This window comes from Emys orbicularis, chromosome 1, assembly GCF_028017835.1.
Source record: "Emys orbicularis isolate rEmyOrb1 chromosome 1, rEmyOrb1.hap1, whole genome shotgun sequence".
NCBI classification, from domain to species: Eukaryota; Metazoa; Chordata; order Testudines; family Emydidae; genus Emys; species Emys orbicularis.
Window position 1 is genome coordinate 254,847,348 of NC_088683.1, and position 21,936 is coordinate 254,869,283.

At 39.7% G+C, this 21,936-nt stretch overlaps 1 protein-coding gene across 1 annotated transcript in view; it reads right to left on the bottom strand.

Moving 5' to 3' along the window:
- Positions 1-21,936, bottom strand: part of EDAR (ectodysplasin A receptor) — a 39,567-nt gene that overhangs the window by 8,874 nt on the left and 8,757 nt on the right. Inside the window, exons 4-8 of the mRNA XM_065423691.1 lie at positions 18,592-18,677; positions 4,448-4,534; positions 1,070-1,195; positions 900-974; positions 516-588 (exon numbers count right to left, since the gene is read on the bottom strand). Coding sequence (XP_065279763.1) covers positions 516-588; positions 900-974; positions 1,070-1,195; positions 4,448-4,534; positions 18,592-18,677 — 447 coding nt within the window. The remainder of the gene's footprint in view (positions 1-515; positions 589-899; positions 975-1,069; positions 1,196-4,447; positions 4,535-18,591; positions 18,678-21,936) is intronic.

The following is a 21,936-nucleotide window of genomic DNA, read 5'->3' on the forward strand; positions in this document are numbered from 1 at the left end:
CTGTGCTGGCTGATAGGCAGCAGGGAGAAGATTAATGAAGAGCACGTACCTGAAAACCACACTTCTGGCACACACTACCAAAATGAAGCTGTCAGGAAAGACGACAGAGCCCCGTAGGGCTGAGGAGGGAGATGGGATGAGGGAATGATCAGCCCTCCCCCCCACTAGCATCTGCCATCCTATTGTAGAAGTTAGAGATTGAAAATACTTAAGTCATCTAGTCTTTCCCCTGCTGCTGAAAGATTGTTAGTGCATTTTCAACTCCCAGGTCTAGCTTTAAAAAACTCAAGCAACGGGGCTTCTGGCGCTTCCCTTGGCAGAATGTTCCTCATTCTATTAGATCTCACCATCAGGAAGCTTTTAGCCTATTTTCCCCTTGTCTTAATTGCATCTCCTTTTTTCTTGTTGTATTCCCTTGTACCAGGCTAAATAATTCCTTTGCCTCAAGTATCTGGAAATGGTTATGTTCCTTTTCTACCTTAACCAAGCTAAAATAATGTTTATTTTTCACATACCTTTTAACAGTCTTAGCTGGAGTTGCTGTCAGTTTTTCAAACTCCTCTTTCTCTGAGAAAATCACAACATTTTCTACAGATCAAAAAATAAAGATATTATTTAATTGGCAGAGAGATTGCAAATGTGTTTTGCCTCACTAGCTTCGTCAGCTGGCAGTCTTACTACAAACTTAAATCTCCCTGAATTCTTCTACACTTTTAATTTCTAGCACAGGATTAAGTGCAATTTTGGTGGTACAGAAACTTTTTTGGCATATTCCTTTACTAAATGGAATTGGAGTTTAAACAATTAAAAAGGGGGATTGCACAGGAAGATGGATTAAGGGAGTTTAAGACCTGTGTTATCTGGTATGGAGAAAATGGAAACTATAAAACAACTCAAACCTTGTACGTCTGTCTTCTCTTCTTGCATATTGGCTTGAGCTTCGACTGTTTTTACTGAATGGCTGGTGCAACAGGCTAGAATATAAAGAATGTAACTTATTACTAGTCATTCTCAGCAGTTGTCTGGAGATAGCATTTTGCAACTGGAATTTCTTATGCCACACAATTACCTTGACCAGAAGGTTTTGTTTTCACAATGTAAAACATGATGATCAAGACAATGGCAATAGCCATTATGAATATAGTAGACATGGCAATTATTAGAGCAGTAGCCAGATGCCCTTGTCCTGAAAGATCTGCTGGAGACACAAAGAAATAGTTTATTGTAAAGGAGCCATTATTGAAAACAAAGAATGTTTATCAGTTTGAGGTCCGCACTAAACTTAATCCCTAGTTCATTTCTTTATTTACTTAAAACTTGATTAATTTATTTGAACTGGAGCTTTGCCGGATGAAGCACTGCAGAACTTAGCTCTTACGCTTCAAAAGCCAACCAATATACAGAATTTTATAAATCAGTGTAGTTTGTTCTACGCTAGTTAATAATAATGACAACAAATGCTAGACCATATAGTCCTGCAGAGATGAAGGAAGCTATTATGTCCTCTAATATTAGAAGAAATTATGTATGAAGAGGAAAATATACTATGCTCTTCCAAATACCTTGTGAAATTTTCAATGTTTCAATAAGAAGAAATGTGAGCTACCAAAATTTGACCTCTTTTCATATTTCAGTTTTTTTAAATTATATACACAAACTATTTCATTACATTTTCTTTATGCTTTGCTTATTGTAAAAAGAAAAATTATGAAAATAAAATATGCGGATGTAATTTCTTTGGTAATTTTCTTTTCTCCCACTGTCATTCTGCTCCTGAGAGAATGAGGTTTGTCGTTACTAACAGGTGAAAATAGTACGCTGAAATTTATGTTGGCTGAAAAATATAACAGGCTTGTAGGCCCAGTTTTGCCCATGGTTGCACTCACAACTGGCTTCAGTGGGCTCTTTGTGTGTGCACATCTGAAGATAGGATTTGGCTTTTTCTAAGACAGAAAGTGGTGTTCCTCTGTATCCTAATGTGGTATTGCAGCTAATTGTGTGTAACTGTGAACAGCTGCTAGCTCTCAACCCTGAGTGAAAATTGGACATTCTCTTAATTGTAAAATCAGTTATTTAGCTTTCCTTTATAGAACAATGAAACAAGTCAGTAAAACAACAAAATGTGTAATTTCTTTTCATAGACCTACACTAACATACAAAGTGGGTGTACTGCTGGTAATGTTCCATCAGTGTGAACATGTTTAAAATTCTTCCGTTGAAAGATTTATCAAAAGTGCAGGTGAAAAATCTAATATGTTTAGTTCGATTTGTGTTGGTTTGTATGGATTATAAAACCTGTCTGATGCCATTTTTACAGATGCTTCTCTGGGATGAAACCACTGCTTAAAAATAAATTATAAAACTTTTAAATTATTAAAAATGTGATGGGAAGCCAAAAAAAGGATCTTAAAACAAGGAAAAAGTCAATCATCAGAATAGGAGCTGCTGTTGTCTAGACAATATATCTTTGGAGCGCCCATGAAGAAGGAATTACAGTAGTAAGTTTTGAAAAATTGAATAACTGATAAATGATTCTAATTGTTTCTTATCAGAGCAATATCCGGAAGAAAGTACAAGGCTGTTCTAGTTATGAAATCTGAGTATAAGGCCATTGACAAATATGTCATTCTAGCACCTAGTGTCTTTATGCTAAAGAGATAGGCTCAGTAAATATTGCCAAAATGAACTGTTAGGCTAAGTGCTTAACATAACAACCACCTAAAACCCGCTAGCAATCAGCTTTAGTTGGATAATTTTATAAAATAATGTGACATCTGTAACTGGATATCATGTTAGCAGCCTGACAACTGGCTGGAAGCATGAGGTAGGTCTGGACAGTGTCTGCCCAACAATGAAAATATACAGTATAGTCCCTAAAAAATAACACCCAATAGTAACGTATACATTCAGAAGAGCATTGGTCCTACCACTAATCCCTCAGGCAAGACACAGAGAAGCAGACTGAGGTCTAAATTGACCCATGGTAACTGTGGCTGACTGCTTTCTTCAGTAGGATTCAAGCCAAAGCAGTTTCTGACAGCCCAACAAGACAGTAAGCACATCAAAAGAATACTATGATCAATGCTACTGAATGCTGAAAAATGAAACAAAACTGAAAGTGAACTGAATTAGCAGAACTGAATAATGCGTAATTCGCGTTCACCAGATCATCCTCTGTGGTATGGTACACTCGATAGCCTGATTGGAATTCTCAAACAAGTCAAATTAACGTTTATATCAGAATAGAAATAAGTTAATAAAATCAGGATGAAGATTAGGCATCAGCAAAGAATTTTTAAAGAACCAACGTCAAAGAGATTCATTATTCCTCAGATAATCAGTGCCATGAAAAGTAAATGCTCCCTCAGCAGTGAAGTGGGAATGGGATCCAAAGACAAATGATCTTGCGCTCAAGCCAAAATATCGTGTGTGTAATATCAGAGAGAAGAACTGAAAGCCAAAGTCAGAGTCAATAATGATAATAAATAACTTAAAAGCTGACTTAATATATGCTTTCTCTCAATGTCTGGAGCTCATTCATGAAATAAATTCATCATAGGGGTAACTACATCTGTCCTTACTTCAGAAAGAGTATCTGAATATTTTAACATATAGGTTCCATGCTTCAGAAGGACTGTTTGATCATGTTGATGTCATTTTGCTTCAGGGTGTTTTTAATGCCCTCAAAAGAGAGGTAAGAAAAGGGAGAAGTTCAAGCCACAATCTGCAAAAGAATTGTTATACTTGCTTTTCTAACACAGATTTCACACGTAGCATTGACAGAAGATGAATTTAAAATAAGGTAGGTAAGATCAGAGATGAAAATCAGAGGCAGTAAGCTAGGATCTAAAAAGCCATGTAGGATTATAGAAAATGATAAATACTTCAAAGCGTGTGGGAAGCTGAATTAAAAATGAGATAATAAAATGTCTGGAAACATTGCTTCCAACATCACAAAACCAGACACACAATGGTCAGCTTTGATAATTTTTTATTAGTTGTTTTTCCCCCCACTATGTATGCAGTGTTCTTATTTTCATTATTTTTGGTTTGTCAAAAATACATATTGTAGAACTGTTTGTTTAGTCCAAAAAGAGACTGGCCATATAGTTATATTAAATTATTTTCACATTTCTGGCCCGTCTCTGCTGGGGCATAATGACATTTCCTTGTTGCTAGAATAATGAGCTAAATTAATTGCTGGCATAAATCAGTACAACTCAGTTGAAGTCCATTTTAAGTCCATCTCCACTGAAGTAATAGTATTGATTAATCCAGGAATAAGAAATCATTGTAAATTATTATTATTTTTAGTGATTCTTCAAATATGGGAAATAGTGCAAAGTAATTTTACAGGAGGTGTTTTCAGTTCAACAGTATGTTATACCAGCTGATACTGTATTCTGAAGAAATAGCTGCTGAATAAACCTGGGGAAGCTTTTCTTACCTTTGTGTGCATGCTGAAAAGGCGAGAGCGTGTTTGTGCCAGAGGTACTTGGGAAAATGGCTGAAACACCAGAGGTCATGCCAGCACCTGCAATAGTAACAAAATTGCCATAAATTTCCCTGCTTACCTTGTGAAGTTTCAGCCATGTCTTGACCTAGTCGTAGTAAGCAGAGCACTCACTTAGTTTCATTGAATTTCCCATTCATTAAAAAATAATTCACAGAGCCACTTTTATTTTCTGCAATGTCAACAATCCCCAAGTACATTTCTGGCATTTTGAAAAATGTATTTAGTATATATTTTTGCATAGGACTTGGAGGAATTTTCAAAGCCCCACTGACTGGTTTATTAACCTGTATAAAGACAAAATGTTCTATGATATACACAGGGTCAGATTTGCTCAATAGGTTCCCCTTGTGTGAACTGGGAGCAGAATGTCTTCCAGGAGTGAGTCAAAGTGACACAAGTCACTCACAACCCCTTCTCCATTATGGAGTCTGGAGCTGGCCAGTGCAAGCCCCAACGTAGGAAGGTCATCTAGGAGATTCATCAGATGAGTGCCTCTCTTAGGCAGCCTCCATCAGTGAGATTTCCATAGAGCCTTGATTAGTATTTAAAGCTATATTGTCCCAGTGGAGACTCTAGGGAAGATGGCAAACAGTACTGCAGAATGCCTTCCCCTTGGTGAAACTGCATAGGGAGTATGCATATTTTTTGCAGCCTGGTAGGACAAAATGCTTCAGATGATTCTGCCAGCTAGAATCCATCATCTGGAAAAAACTGTAAATCACCATTGTTACAAGACAGAGCCCTTAAATCTATTGTAGAAAACAATTAGCAATGACAGTGAGATGGATAACTTAATAGGTTCTTTTCCCTACCAGGTTTCTATGATTGATTACAAAAAAAAAATAGTAATTTTTTTTTTTAATTCAGCTGTGAGGCAATACATGTGCTATGTTTTCAGAATGGAAAATCAGGTCACAAACTGGGGCAAAATACCAATCCTGCGAGCTTCTTTTGACTCTAGGCAAAGACAGAAACAGTGGGAACTAAGCCTGAAGCTAGGAATACTCTGAGTATCTCACTGTAATAAGATTCCAAAACAGGAATTAGAAATTAGGGTTAGAAAAGACCATTTTCATCACTCCTGCAAGAACTTTTGAAGAAGTCTGCAAATGCAAACACTGAAAAGTTTTTGAACTATTTTAAGGTGCGATGTCGTCAGCGTCAAACAAAATGATAAAAATCACTAATTCTTCACATTTACCTTGTGGAGCAAAAGGCAAGTATTAGTGAGTTAATTCTTCTAAAACTAAAAGTTCTGTACAGCTAGTCTGTGTTTGCGGGAGCATGGGGATAGTATAATCATCAAAGACCTACTCTGGCAAATTCACACCACAACTGAAAAATGACTAATGCTATTCTGCTGTTCTGGGAAATGTGGTAAGGAATTTCAGGGTCTTGGCCCATCACTTAAGGTCAACAGGAAATTAAGCTGTCTGGTAGGGTATGAAAAATGTCTCATGGTCTATGAAGTAAAGACATATACATGATCTTTAAATAAAAAAAATGTTTTTTAGAAAATGAAAAAATATTACCCAATATAAAATGTTACTGTGTGTTTGGAATGATAAACGCATACTCTTAACTTGGCACAAAGAATACAGTGCAGATGACTTTAAAAGATTTTTTCCCCCCTATAACAATGGCAAAACACCTTCCAAACCTCATTTGTTGGTATGGAAGGAAATAAATATTATTTATTACACTTTCATTTTTTAAATTGAAACAGCACTTATTTCTATAGAATTTTAAATATACTGGTATGTTAACTCAGGCACTTTCAATGCTATGTAGGTAAAATAATTACATCTGTTTAATCTTTAAAATGTGTATATTGGAAGACAGCCCTTAGTTTGCAGAAGCCTTAGCAACCAGACTGATGCCTAAGAACCCCGTTCTGTTCAAGGGATGCTTGTGAATTACGGTGAATAAATAATAGAACTAAGTCCTATAGTCCAGTCCTTATCAGTCCTTACTTAGGCAAAACTTTCATTGACTCAGTTTCCCATTTGTTTAAATATGAGTTTTGCCTGAAAAAGGACTTTAGGGTTTGACTCATAGAAGTTACAGATGGAAAAGACCCACTAGGTCACCTAGAGAGACAAGGCGGGGGAGGTAATATCTTTTATTGAACCAGTGTCTATTGGTGAGAGAGACAAGCTTTCGAGCTTACACAGAGTTCTTCTTCAAGGTTGTCTCTCTCACCAACAGACATTGGTCCAATGTCTGTCTGATATCCTGGGACCAACACAGCTACAACAACACTGCATAGTAGGTGATCTAATCTATCTGTCTACCAGTGCAGGATTGGTCCCTTTATGTTGTAGTGCTTTATCGAGTCTACATTTAAATATCTCAGATGAGGATCTTTTACCATGTTTCTTGGAAAACTATATTCATAGTATGAAATAGCTCCCCAAAAGTAAGTTTTTATTTGTTATTTAGCCTACATTTTTCTTTTTCTTTTTTAGTTCCCCGCTCCCCTTAATTTCTAAAGCTGCAGAATGAGCACCCATTTCTACTTTGACCTCTGGTCACTTCTCTGTGACAGACCTGGTCCAAAGAGAAGTTAGGTATAAGCCATTAAAACACGCTTTGCTGTTAGACCATTCTAAATATAAAAATGAAGTTAGTTTCTATATGAAATGGAGATTAAGGATAAATAATCCCTTAATTTCTCTACTGTTGTGCTAGTTCTTTGCACAGAACTGAATTTTACCCTCTGTGATCTTTATCTATTTATTTCTTCATCACAGTTTGATAGTGGGAGACTTAAGTCAATGTTCAGCCTATGGAATGGGCTGAAAACAATTGTGATGCCATACAATTCTTGCAGGCTGCACCAAGTCAACAATAGCTATTCTTACCCAGCAGTTTAATTAACACAGGCAAATAATATGCTGCTTTGTCTGCTTTTAGATAATCCAACAAGCTCTAGCTCGTCCCTCTTTTTTTAGTTGAGTTCAAGCATGTGTTTATTCAACTGTTTCGGTTTTGCTTGAGCAGGCTTTCAGGCACTCTTATATTGTTAACAGTTTGTCATTCCTCCATGAACAGGAGGAGCAGTCAGGGTGTAGAACATGATTGCCCAACTGAAAGACCAAGAGATGCTATTAGAGAGAGCCATTTCACACTATTACTTTCCTACTTCAAACTGAGAGAGAGATCCTACCCTGTCCTACATCAGCATGTCGGAGTCCTCCGTTCACTCTCGGAGTCTGTTCTCAGGCTCAAAGTTCAGTACATGTAGGATCAGAATGCTTGAACAAGAATTTTCTTATGGTTACCTAGGAATGGGACTGATTGGGGTTTTTTTTTTGTCGTAAATGTCTACCCTGATGCTACAACAGAGTTGTCTTTCAAATATACTTATGTAAGTGTTAGTAATCACACACATTTTAAGCCTATCAAAATTAATAATTTGGCAGATTTTATTATGAGCTAAGATTTTACTTTGGATGTGGTTTTGAAGACCATGCCAAATAATGCACCTGCATTAAAAGGTGAACTGAAAACTGCCAGGTTTTGAAGGTCTTTTCTTCATTATGCTGCCAGCTTATGTCAGCTTTCGATGGATAAAAGGGAAAAAATAACTTTTATTAGTTTTCACTCTTTTCCCATCCAACAATACATCAAGACTATGAAAGTCTAGTTTGTACCCAGACCATATTCCTAATTCTGGTTCCAATGCAGATGATGTCACTTACATTATCTCTAAAGATTTAGACATAGTTCAGGCTGAGCAATTCTAAGTGCATGCTGCACCACATGCGGAAATCACTGTATGCTGGCCATGAAAAAAAGGCTGAAATCCAGTTGTATGGCAGAGTATTTTACATTCTTAGGCACCTGTATGTAATACCATTGGAATGTAATAAAGACACCCGCTAGCAGTGCTATATCGTTAAGGGTTTGTCGGCTTTCCCATTATAAACCTTGTTATTTAGGGAGGTTATAATTTGGCCATCAAAGTTTTCTCTGGACTCAGACTCTGCCTTCAGCCTTATTTTTCAAAAATGTATTAAAAATAATTTGGATTGTTTTGAGAATAATTGCATTTGTTTTCACATTTGAATTTGCTTTTGTAACTCAAAAAGAAGCTTTCACTTTTAAATCGCTATGTAGCCAGTCATTTGTCCATAACACAGATTAGGTGCTGTGTTTTAAAGTAACTTTTTTGCTTTCTTTCCTTTTAAAGAAAAGTTCTTCTGTGTGCAGCAGGACTATTACAATTATTTGTTCTTAGCAAGCCCAATTCACAATAAAGAACACTACTGCACTCGTTGGGTGGCAGGCACAGGGGGGAGGTTTGTGGACATGTTGCTCAGATAATATTTATGGCTTTTGATAATGTGATGTACAAATGGAAAAGCACATTTATTATTATTTTTCTTTGTTTAGTGAAGCAGTGGATACTGAAATGAACCGTACAAGGAGGAATATCCTGCATGGATTTTAAAAGTTATTACATGTATTTGAACTGAACACAGTCTGATTTTGGAAGTCCTCATGGATGTGCAGATTGAAAAGAAAAAAGTTGGACGATATTTAAAATGTATAATAAGGCACATTCTGAATATCACCCCTAAAACACAAACTCGGATGAACATGAATAAAACATCAATGCCAGTGACCAGTTTTGAAGTTATGTGGGTTTATCTGTTTGTTTTCCTTCTCTTTTCTGTCTCCCACTTCCTTTTCCTTCGCTCCCCTTTCTGTGTTCTGCCTCTCGTATTCCCTCCCCATCTAATTCCTTCTTTTTCTGTATCTAGTGACCACCTCCTTCAAATTTTCTCCTTTTCTCTGTGTGTCTCTCTCTCCTCATTGCTTTTCCTCAGATCTCCACACTATCCATTCATGCCATATATTTCTTCCTCCAGTTTTCCGTCTCCCTATTTGTTATCCTCTGGCTCCCTAGTCCTACCTGCTTCCCTCCTATCTGTTACTCTAATATTTTCTCCCGCTACTTCACTTTCCTTTCCTAAGTTCCACTCAGCTTCTCTTCCCTTTTCATCATCATCTTGTCTCCCCTCCCTTCCAAAGATTTCCCCTTGTAATGCCAACCAAGATCTGTGCCTCTATAGCAGTGTTTCTCAAACTGGGGTCGCCGCTTGTGTAGGGAAAGCCCCTGGCAGGCTGGGCCGGTTTGTTTACCTGCCCCGTCCACAGGTCCGGCCTGATCGTGGCTCCCACTGGCCGCAGTTCGCTGCTCCAGGCCAATGGGAGCTGCTGGAAGCGGCACGGGCCGAGGGACTTACCCTACACAAGCAGCGATCCCAGTTTGAGAAACACTCCTCTATTGGCCAGTCAAGAGGATCCATGCAATATATGGGCTGGGCATGGTGGTACCCAGGCCAGCAGCAAAGATCAGATGACCCTTTTACTCCTCAGTGTAGCTATTTGGAGTGGTGGTGAGAGAACAGCAGCTCCTCCTGCTGGCCAGTGCAAGGGAGCTCTACTACTGAGATAGAGCAAAGCTGGCAGGACACCAAGTTGGTATGTAACTTCTTGGGTGTTCTTGAAGCATACTGCTCTAGGCGAACACCAACAAGGTTGCCACAGCTTCTTCACAGTATACGTAATACACAGTGTAAAAATACATGCATTTACAGTACCTGACAGTGTCACAGCAACTCTGTAAATAGTGTGTATTTAAAATTGTCTTTGTAAAACTATCTGTTAGTGGAATGAATGGCAATGTATACTCATTAGAAACATACTGCCTTCTGAACTGCTAGTGTAGGGGCTGTGAGGGGAGCAGAAGTAAAATAAAATGGAAAAAACAATGGTAACCCAGAATATGGGTTGGACGGAAATCTAGTCTGGTGAAAGGCAACGAAGGTGTGAAATCTGTAACTGGCCCTGAGCAAGGCACCTTGAACCAAGACTACAAGTGTAAATCTAGTCCTATGTATAGGATTAGCTATCTGGTAAACACAGGCCAGAATTTTCAAAGTGTGACTTTATATTTAGGCACCTACATGCGTGGTCTGTAAGAGGTGCAGTTCCCAAATGGGAGCTGCAGCATCTGTTGAAATTAGTCCATTTATTTAGGTGCCTAATATTAGCCTGTCAAATTTGGAAATGTTGCCTAACCACACACTGAGATTAACTAAAAATCACTAACTAAGAGGAAGAATCTCCCAGGCAATAGAATTTCACCTTAAATTGGAGAAGATTGCTGAATAGCAAAAATGGCATTTGTGAGGTGTGTGATAATAGTATCATTTGCAGAAATACTGTCAAAGAGATACTGTGGGCCCAACCTAGTGCTTATTAAAATCCGTGTAAGAGCTCCCGTTGTCTTCAGTGGTCATGAGATCAGGCCCATTGTGAAATAATTTAGCTCCCAAATTTGAGCCTTTTAAACCTGTAATAATTTGGCAATATACATCCAAACTTTTACATTAGCTCTTGCCAAACTTGTAAGTAGCCACTGGTGTTAAGACACACAAAAGGAAACTTTTTGTGCTGTTGTGTTCTCTCTGCTACCCCTTCAAGTAGCAATGTAACTTTTCTCTTGTGTTTTTGATTAGGTGGCTGTGATGGGGGTGTCCCTCCTACACAAGCCCAGGAGGAGTGAAGGAGGCAAGCTGGGCCAATTAACTCAGGCTGCACCTGGAGGAGAAGTCAGGGAGCATGGGTTGATTAAATGAGGCTTAGCTGGGCAGGAAAAAGAGGGGCCTGTATAAAGCCCAGGAGCTGAGAGCAGAAAGGGGCTGCAGGGAGGTAGTCTGCAGTCACTCCCTTGGTGAAGGGAGGTGTGTTGGTACTGTAAAGGGTATTCCACAGTTACTCCTTGGGAGGAGGGAGTTGGGAGGCTGGCAAACCCAAACCGGGGGGAATCCAGGAAGGTACGAGAAGGCTTGGGGGAAAGCATCAAGGAATAGGAGTGCAGACCTTGGCTACTGACTGGAGGGACCCTGAGCTGGAACCTGGAGTAGAGGGTGGGCCTGGGTTCCCTTACCAATCACTGGGGACATGGCACAGGCTAGGTTGAGGACAGTGGACTGCCTGGGATGATTTATTCTGGAAAGGTTTTGTTACGCCCCCCTGGAAGTGGGAGCCATGTCGAGGGGGCAGGAAGGGGAGGCTGCGGTTCCTGGAGCAAGAGGAGTTCGTAGGGTGAGAGGATGACAGAAGAGAGACCACCTGAGGAGGGCACAACATCTGGCAGAGCTAATCCCCAGGACGGCTGGCAAGAGGCGCTATGAGCGATGAGTGCTCCCTGTGACAGTGCTCTCTTGAGGGAGCAGAGGTGGTGATTATTCTAGACCAGGGGTCAAACTGGGGGTCAGGACCCCTCAGGAGGTCATGAGGTTATTACGTAGGGGATCACGAGCTGTCAGCTGCCACCCCAAACCTCGCTCTTCCTCCAGCATTTATAATGGTATTAAACACATTTTTATATATTTTTAATATATGGGGGGGGGGTCGCACTCAGAGGCTTGCTATGTGAAAGGGGTCACCAGTGCAAAAGTTTGAGAACCACTGTGAATCTAGGCTATGTGGCCTTGGTTTGGCACTTCATTTGCATGTGTTGTATTTTGATTTTGGATTTTATAACTGTTGTAATTATTATGTGGCACCTATAATTTATAGGTATCTGTCCTGTGAATTAAACTCTGTATATGGGGTCTAACATCTCTTTTGCTGTGCAAAATGAAGGGGATAAAAAGAGCTGAAATTCTAGTATAATGGTTCCAAAAGTGTGAGGTGGAGGAGAATGGACCCAAAATGACATTAATCTCCTAGTCTTGCTATGAGACCTTGGAAGCCCTTCTACTGAAACGGGCAAAGCTGTGGCAACCCCCTAGAATTTCCCACTGTCGCTCACTTGAAAAAACAATGGCATCATGGCTTCTGAATGAGCTATGAGACTAGGAGCTGGTGTTCCATGGGCAGCATGGAGAGGCAGGCCCTCTCAAAGGATGACACAAGATCTACACAATTGGAACAAAGTTTTCCCATATATCCTCAGGCTCCAGGTGATTGACCAGGCATTCTTTTTTGTTGGCCCTCAAATCCCTCCCTCTGAGGTTTTGTCTAGAATAAGAAATGGGGTTGAGGCTAATTAACCTTGACCTAACCTCAACTCTTGTCTTAATGTCGCCAAACCTCAAGGGAATCAGAGCTGAGCTGTACCACCTAGTCAACAACCTAGCATTTCCTCCATTCTGTGTGGTAAGAGGAATTGGGTGCTCTAAGGTCAAAGAAGTGAAGAAAATAAGTTTGTCAGTTCCAGCTAACAAGGCTATTCATTTGTAAGCATCACTGGACACAAGGAAGAAATGGCGGGGGGGACGAGGGAGGGAATGATCAAATGCGAAAGGACAGAACTGGCAAGGAAAGAAAATGGTGATATTACAAAGAATGGAGAGTTAAAAAGAAAAAAATATTAAAATTATTTGTATATAGTATTACTAGTACTGTAAGGAGTTTTTCTGTGTTAAGTGTTTTAAGCATTTCAGCTAAAGGCCCAGAATTCAGGGTCTTTAAAATATAGATATAAAAGTGATCTTCTGATTGGAACATGATATACGAAGCCCTCGGCCATTTAATAAATTATTCTGTACAACATAACAATTCTCATCTGTTTGGTTGTTTTGAAGTTCTAAGAATGCAACAACAACAAAAGGGATGTTTCCAGATGTTAGTCTCACTCTGGTAATTAAAAATTACTTTAGTAGCTCTTTTAAAAAATTAACTTGTCAGACCATTAGTCTATGTGTGTTAGGGTGACCAGATGAGATGAAGAAAATATCGGGACACCAAGGGGGGCAAAAAAAAAAAAAGCCCGGCGGCGCAAATTATCGGGACAAAAATTGCGTCCCGATCACAGATCGGTTGGGACGCGGGACAAACAGCTCAAAATCGGGACGGTCCCGATTTTATCGGGATGTCTGGTCACCCTAATGTGTGTTAGGTTAAAAACCTAGATAGGTTGATTAATACCACTTCTTTCAGCATGTGAGTGGGGAGGGGGGAAAGATTAGAAGGAATGATTTTTTGACTGATCTGCTGTCATGGTTGCTATAAAAAAAATCCACATTTTTGGCACAATGCACTTGATTATGGTGTGAGTACTGCAAGTGGATGTATTTATTTAGCTGCCCCTGGGATATTCTTTCTTATATGTGTATCTCAGTTGCTTTGGGTCAGAGTCTTGTTTCACAAAGTTCTTGTGACCTCTGGTCGGCTATTTATTATCTGTAACATATAGCTGGGAAGAGAGCACGGCTTATAGCCATAGCTACAGTCCATGGACTTAATGAGATATTGGCCAATTGGCCAATATTCTACAAACTGTAGTCCATATAAGAACTGTGATTTAGTCAGTGTCTTCATCTCCGTTTCCATAGTATCTCTGTTTTTATCTAATACAGGCCAATAATTTCTCTGTATTTTACCAAATCTCTTTTACACCTTTTATGTTTTGCCAGGTGTTCATTCACCTGGATATAACAAAAGACATGCAACTAATCTGAAGGCAGCATCCATTGTAGGCCTTCTGTCTTCATAGGATTTGTAATGTTCTTACTTGAAGATCTGTATGTACTTGAATCAAACGTTTATCCCTCATTGAGGTCTGATCGGGGAGAGCAGAAGTGAGGTCACTTCCAGCACTTTCTTGACTGCCATCCAGAGCTAATGCTCATTTTGGAAGTTTTGCAGTCCTTGTTCACCTACCATGTCTCAGCCCACCTTCCTAGTGGGTTGTACTGCTCGCTAATCTCTCTCAAATACGAATAAGCAGAGGCCACTTGAAGAAGGAAGAGAGGTTACTTTTAAGTAGCTCTTCTCTGAGAGTGTCATCTCTACACAGTCACACACCCCACTCATCTTCCCTGCTTCTTTGGAGTCTCAGGAAAAGAATTCTGACATTAGGGAAGGAACTGAAGGCTGCTGGGCACATTTCCCCTCTTGTTATCCTCAGAATCCTCCATGAGGCGTGGGGGAGGGAGAAATGAGCAGCTCTAACATTCACTGCTGGCAAAAAGATTCCACAGTTCAACACCAGGAGTCGCTTATCCCACAAGAGTGACAAGGCAGAGATGACACTCTGGAAGAACAACACTGGTATGTAACCTCTTTATTACATTACTGATTTATTATTTTATGTGGGGAAAAAACCTAGGTAAAATGGGCTGCCAAGCTCCTGAAAGTGAAATTTCTAAAAAAATCAATTGTTTTGGCTTTTTCTCCCCCACCTTTTTTTTTTTTTTGCTCACTCCATTCTTCTACTTTCCCCAGCCCTTTCTTTCTCTAAAGATCAGCAAGTCTTTTTTCCATCAATGTAAATATATATGTTGTGTGTGTGTGTGTGTGTGTGTGTGTGTGTGTGTGTTTAAACACTGAATCTGGAGGGAAGTGCTGGAATTTTCCTACTGTTTGACATATGGCAGCTATTCTGAGAACACAAACCTTTCTGAGAGGAAAAGATGGGAGACAGTTGAGAGGACAAAGGGAAATAAGTAAAAATTTAAAATATTCTGGCAATTTCACTGACCCATTTACTGTAGAGTTTTTACATTATCTTGTTCCTTTCTTCATGTAAACCATAGCCTTTTTTTATGTCCTAGAATCATAGAAATGTAGGGCTGGAAGAGACCTTGAGAAGTCATTAAGTCCAGCCCCCTGTGCTGAGGCAGGACCAAGTAAACCTAGACCATCGCTGACTGCTGTTTGTCCAACCTATTCTTAAAAACCTCCAGTGATGGTGATTCCACAACCTCCCTTGGCAGCCTATTCAAGAGCTTAACTGCCCTTATAGTTAGAAAGTTTTTCCTAATATCTAACATAAATCTCCCTTGCTGCAGATTAAGCCCATTACTACTTGTCCTACCTGCAGTGGACATGGAGAACAATTGATCACAGTCCTCTTTATAGCAGCCCTTAAATATTTGAAGACTGTTATCAGGTCTTTCCTCTCTCTCCTTTTCTCAAGACTAAACATGCCCAGTTTTTTTTTTTTTTTTAAACCTTTCCTCTGAGCTCAGGTTTTCTAAACAATTTATCATTTTTGTTGCTCCCCTCTGGACTCTCTCCAATTTGTCCACATCTTTCCTTAAGTGCGGTGCCCACAACTGAACACAGTACTCCAGCTGAGGCCTTCCCAGTGCCGAGTAGAGAGGGACAGTTACGTCCCGTGTCTCATATACAGCTCTCCTGTTAATACACCCCAGATTGATATTATCCTTTTTTCCAACTGCATCACATTGTTGACTCGTATTCAATTTGTGATCTCCTATAATCCCCTGATCCTTTTCAGCCGTACTACCACCTACCTGGTTATTCCCCATTTTGTAGTTGTGCATTTAATTTTTTCTTTCCTAAGTAAAGTACTTTGCACTTGTCTTTATTGAATTTCACCCTGTTGAACTCAGACCAGTTCTCCAGTTTGTTATCAGAAGGGAGCGAGAAATGGAGGCACCATTACTGTTGCTGGCACACAACATGAAACATCAGAATACAGGAGCCAATCATAGCAGAAGTATCATAGTAGTAAATCAGAATGAAGAGAGTGCATACTCATAGTAAGGTACTGTAGTTATGCAACTTGGACCCACAACCAATCAGAGCAGGAAATTGTATGATTGGAAAAATTATACAATTATGCATCAATAACTGTATAGTATCCTTGCACACGGGGTGAGATTTCACTGTTGATTTGATTTCACTGTAATTTATGATAAAGATGTTTTCTTTCTGATCATTTGCTGTTATTGGATTTTATGCTGCTTGCCCCAGTGACTGTGAGCTCTTCAAGAGATCCCACAGGAAAGGGATTTTACATTTTAATTGCAAATTATTATTTATTGTAAAGCACCAATATCACAACAGTATCTAGAGTTCTGTACCTAATAAAACAAATAGCCTGGTGTTAATGCCAAGAGGGATCCGCTGCAAGCAACCTGGATTTGATTTTTTTTCAGAAATTGTTAAATACTTTTCAATGGGTAGTCAAATTATTGGTTTTACTGGAATTGATTGAAGTGATGATGTGCACTCTGATTTAGATTGCTATTTTCTCCTACAGCCCATTTGATTGCTTAGTAGATTAATGTGCTTGCCTAAACTACTCCCAAAGATAATGTGTATTCTACCCATTTATTGGTGCCTTCGGCAAATTCAGAACGAATGTGGTCAGTAAGTTGTGTAATGTACTTTTCTCAAAGAATTAGACACGCTTATATTGTACCTGCCAAATACCCTATAAAAAACAGAAGTTGCCTTTTTGAAGTAGGCAATAGTCATAAGCCCCTCTCATGGCTCCTTGCCAGACATTCCATATCTTACATGTTTGGCATGATTCAGGCTCCAATTTACAAAACTCTTAAGCATGTGCTCACACCCATCACAATTCAGGATGTCATGTCTACTAGATCAACCTGATCCCTTCTCCATGGTTTATGTAGAGATGGGACAAACGCAAGCAGAAGATGGGAGTGCAGCTGCAGTGACCGGTGGTGGAAAGAGGAAATGGCTGGGACTAGTAGTCACAGGTGTACAGTTCCTTGCAGTAACCCCACCTCTTGAAACAAAGACCAAAAAGTATTGTAAACCTGCAGCTTGTTTTGTTTGCTGTGTATCAGTGATCATCTGTTAGCCAATTGCTACATAGCCATCTGAACAGTTCGGTAGCTGTGTGATGATCCCAGGCCTTATATCATACAGATCAAATATCGCTATACTTATGAATTTGATGGACTTTTAAAAAATAGAAGGATGTACGAGCAGGCCTCATTCTTATCTGCTTGTAGGGAAAAAAACTCTCTACCCACCCCCTTGGCTGCTGGCTGGGCTGGGGCTCTCCTCTGTTCCTCCCCACATCTCCTCTTTCCTGGATTAGTTGAGAGAAGTTCCACACCCTTTACTCCCATCCACAGAGGATTTCTAATCTCACCACCTCCTTCTTCATCCCCCACAGAAAGAGGAGATCAGTCTCCCAGAAGCTTTAACTACAGTGGGGTGTTGTTGGCGACTGTCTCTCTCTCTTCTTCCCATGGGCAGGGATGAATCAACCACTGGCCCAGTTCAACATGATGATTAGCAAGTGCCATTGGAGTATAGTCTCTCTTTTTGCAATTAACAAATGAAAGTTCAGCAGCTTCTTAAACAACTTCAAATTCTACCGTCAGCCCTCCCACCTTGTGACTGAAAAAGAGCGTGAAAAGGCAAGATGCTCTTTTACCTGGATCTAGAGGAAGATGTTCCATATTTTGGTTGTCTCACAGTGACCATAGTGTGAGGCTGTGTGCTTAGAAGACAACCGCTGCTTTATAGCAAACTAATGAGATGATGGTTAGGGATATCTTTCTTTCCAGTTTTAACCGTAACCTTTAACCTAAAAAGTAGTTGTTCTTGCCAGGAATGTATAAACTTAGGAACAGGAGACAAGTACTCTTGGCTTCCATCCCTTCCCTAGTTTCCTTCCTCCTTCCTCCTGAACCCACCCTTTCTGCTCTTATTAAATAAGACCTTTTCTCCTTCCTAGTTTGAACTCCAAGAGTCCCATCCTCATCCACTTTTTTTCAGCTGCCAGCCTTGCTCTCCCTGCTGAAACACCTCGCCAGCTGTATGTCATTCTTTCTCTCACCCCAGTCTTTTTTGCAGACCCCTGTCTCCCTGCTTCTTCCTATCTTAATGGAGGGACAGGGACCCAGCATAGCAGAGAAGTGGCTAATTGGAACTTTCAAGTAATTAGAATTCCAGTGTTGCTTATCTCCCAGTACAGCAGCCTCAGAGAAACCTGGAAACTAGCTAGTCCTTAAGACATTGAACATCTAGAGAGCAGCCAGTTAAAGAAGGGTAATTGATCACATATGAGTATTTTGGGAGATGGGAAAAACATCACATGACAGAATAATAGGACCTAAAATCAAAAGTTCTAATTTCCCTGAATTGTTTGCTTAATTTTCAGTGTGATCTTGCTGGAAGCAGATCTAGCTTTCCTGAGGGATGACTCTGATTTTTGACTGGCATATGCATCAACATAACACTGAGCTGCATATGAAACTTCCAGCTGAATCCAAGTCAAAACTGAATGAAATACATAGAAACTAAGGAACACTTACATTCCTTGGTGTTAGGAGGTGCCAACAAGCATGAGTAGCAAACCATGCCATAGATGTTCCTGGGTCTGTTTTCCAACATGTAGTAACTGCAATAAAGGGCAAGACAAGGCAAAACAATATAAGTGCATCCATCACAGTTGAGTACGGTTGAGCAGAAAGCAATTACCCTAAGATAAAATCACTTTTTAAAACTTTTTTATAACCATTTTGATGACATTATCATTTCTTACTGCCTGATTTGAGACAGCCTTTCTCATCTTCCCTTCCCTCATAAAGGCAGCTAATCCACCATTAACCAAACATGACATGAAGCAGCAACATTGCCTAAAACAACATTATTCTGCCTACTGAGTTCTTGCTGCAATTTACAGCATGCCCTGAAATGAGACTTTCTAAACAAGGACAATATTTCTTTTCAAGTAGTAATTTTCCAGACAAGACCACCAGCTGGATTTATTTAGTCTTCTGTATACACAACACAAGAATAATCTCCTTAACTAAGGAGGAAAAAGCCAAATTTGAGCAGGCCACCAATCATGACTAGAAAAACCATCACGATTGAGAGAAAGCCAGATTACAGTTTATAGTATTTCAAACAGCTCCTTGCTGGGGATGGTTTATGTTTAGATGTAACGTAAGAGTTATGGTCTGTATTAGGTCCCTCTTGGCGAAGAAAAGATTTTCATGTTTTAAACTTCCATTTTCCTCAGAGTTTGTCTCGGAACATGGTAACTGGGTGGTATGTATGTAAGAATTTCATTCATAGATGACAAGTATCAGGGGGTAGCCGTGTTAGTCTGTATCTACAAAAACAACACTTTAAGGTGCCACCAGACTCCTTGTTGTATTCATAGATGAGCTGATGAGTAAACAGTCTTAATTTTTTTGTCAATAAATGACATTCCTATGCTTTACATAACTATTTTTAATACATGGGTCTAATAACTACTACTGAACATATATGTTGTGTCTCATTATGCATTTGTTCTATATTTTTCATTGTGGTATCTCAGTATCCAGTATATACTTGACCCTGCATAAGTTCTGAATTCTGCTTTATTCTGTCCATGTATGCACCTGTGACTTTTTTCTGAAAACATTCACATTCAGAAATTATCGCTGAAACTATTAATCAAAATTCTAAAATAGCCTGTTATATTTTTGTTTTTGTTCTTTACGCTTCAAGAAATAACAGGTGCCTGTTATCCTGTAACTTAATCTATATTATTTCAACATACAGACACTGATACACATACAACAGACAGCAACTGTACACTCATGTTTCAGCTTTATAATAATGGTGAACAGAGGTACAAAACACCAAACAGTCCCAACAGTCATGGCAAATTTCCTTAAAACCTAAATAACTTGCCCAGTTTTAGCGGAACTAAGCTCTTGTATTTCTTTCAACCAAAACCTTCCCTGCCCACATGATAAAAAGTAACTAAAACCAATGCAAATAGTTAATACACTGCTACCTTGATGCAGGAACAAGTAGCCCAGAGCCCATGTCCGGTTACCAAGCCTGATCCTGATTATTTAGTGCAACAAACAGTACCAATGAAGATGTTCCTCTACTCAGGGAAATTTAAACACACAAATTCGTTCAAACTTTTCGGAACCCTTTACGCTTGGTAGAAATGTCCCAAATGATTCTATCTACTGGAAGGTCAGTCACGGAACGCCCATGGTTGGAGGACTTTCTATGTCCTTGAAATCCTTTGGCATGCATCTACCTAGCATGGTTTTAAATCATCTTCTCAAACTGAGGGAAACACTCAGTAATGTAATTGCACAGGTTTGTCCATGTACTGGTGTGCTAGTGGGGAAAAAAGGCACAAAAGACAGTAGTGACCTAGTGCAAAAGATGACCTCTTGCAGCTCATTTATGCTCACTATTCCAGGAGGCATGTGTCTTGGTATGATTCCCCCATGCACTGGCAAGCATCTGCGGACCTGCACTGCGGAAGCCCATAATACACATGATAAAAGTTTTTCACAATGGCTCCTGTTGAATATGTTCTCTTCATCACCTCCAGAGGCAGAGGGGCCTCCACATATATAATGTCACCAGTTATTGCTACTTGGGTGGTGCACCTTTCCGCACCTCCCACAAGAGTTGCTTTGGCTTTTAGAGCCATAATACACACCTAATAGTATATACTGAGACCTGCTCAGGCCAGAGCCATAGGCCAGTTCACTTGTGTGTTAATAGAGATCAAAGGAGATGTTAATTGTATTGTTTTTGCCCATCTATATCCTGTTGTTTACTATTGCATTATATTTACATTGCATGTACCTCTGTAATTACGTTTACATTATATATACCCCGGTAATTAGATAACCCTAGGTTAAAGTGTGTGCTAGTTTGAGAATGTATTCAGGCATTCAGTTCATGAAAACTAGTGACATACCCTATTGTTTGCTATTATAAACATTTACATGGTAAATACCCTTGCAACTAAATTACCCATCAAAGAAATCTTGTGAAATGCTAATCAAGAACATTGAGTGCATTCCTCACTATCTGTCATCAAAGAGAAAACCCACGTGGTTAGAAAGACTGTCAGCTTGTCTTTTCTGAGGAGCTATAAATATGGATTCAAAGAAAGATGCATTATCTCTGGACTGTTTGGATTCTAACAGGGTAGAATAACTGAACAAGAAGGTGGAGATCCCCAGTTATTCTGGGTAGCCCTGAAGAGACTTTTGGGAAACTGGCAGATTACTACATCTCTGCTATTATTTTGTACTTACAAACTTGGACTCACTTGTTGTTATATTTTATCTGCTTTAACCTCTCAATAACTCTCATTCTTTTTTCTTAGCAGTTAAACTTATAGTTAGTTTTCTATAGAATTGTCTTTGATGTAAAATCTGGAGTATCAATTGATCTGGGGGTAAGGGACTGGTCCTTTGGGACTGGGAGAAAACTGATATGGTGTGATTTTTGGTTATTGCAACCATTATCACTAAGTCCAGTTTGTCTGGGTGGCAAGATAGGCTGGAGAGTCTAAGGGGACTGTCTATGACTCCATGGTAAGACTGGTATAGTGATCCAGGAGTTCACATTTGTTGTTGGCTTGGTGGAATTCTGACAGCGTGGCACTCGCAGTGAGCTAGTCCAGTGTGACATATACAGTAAAAGCTTTGTTATCTGGCATGTTGGGGGGGATGGCAGGGTTGGTGCTGGTTAATCAAAAATTCCAGTTAACTAAGAGTTAACAATGGAGGGAGGGTGTTTGGGTGTGGGAGAGGGCTCGGGGCAGGGAGTTGGGGCATGGGAGGGCTTTCGGGGTGCTGGATCCGGGTTGCGCTCACCTTGGGCGGCTCCCCGCAAGCAGC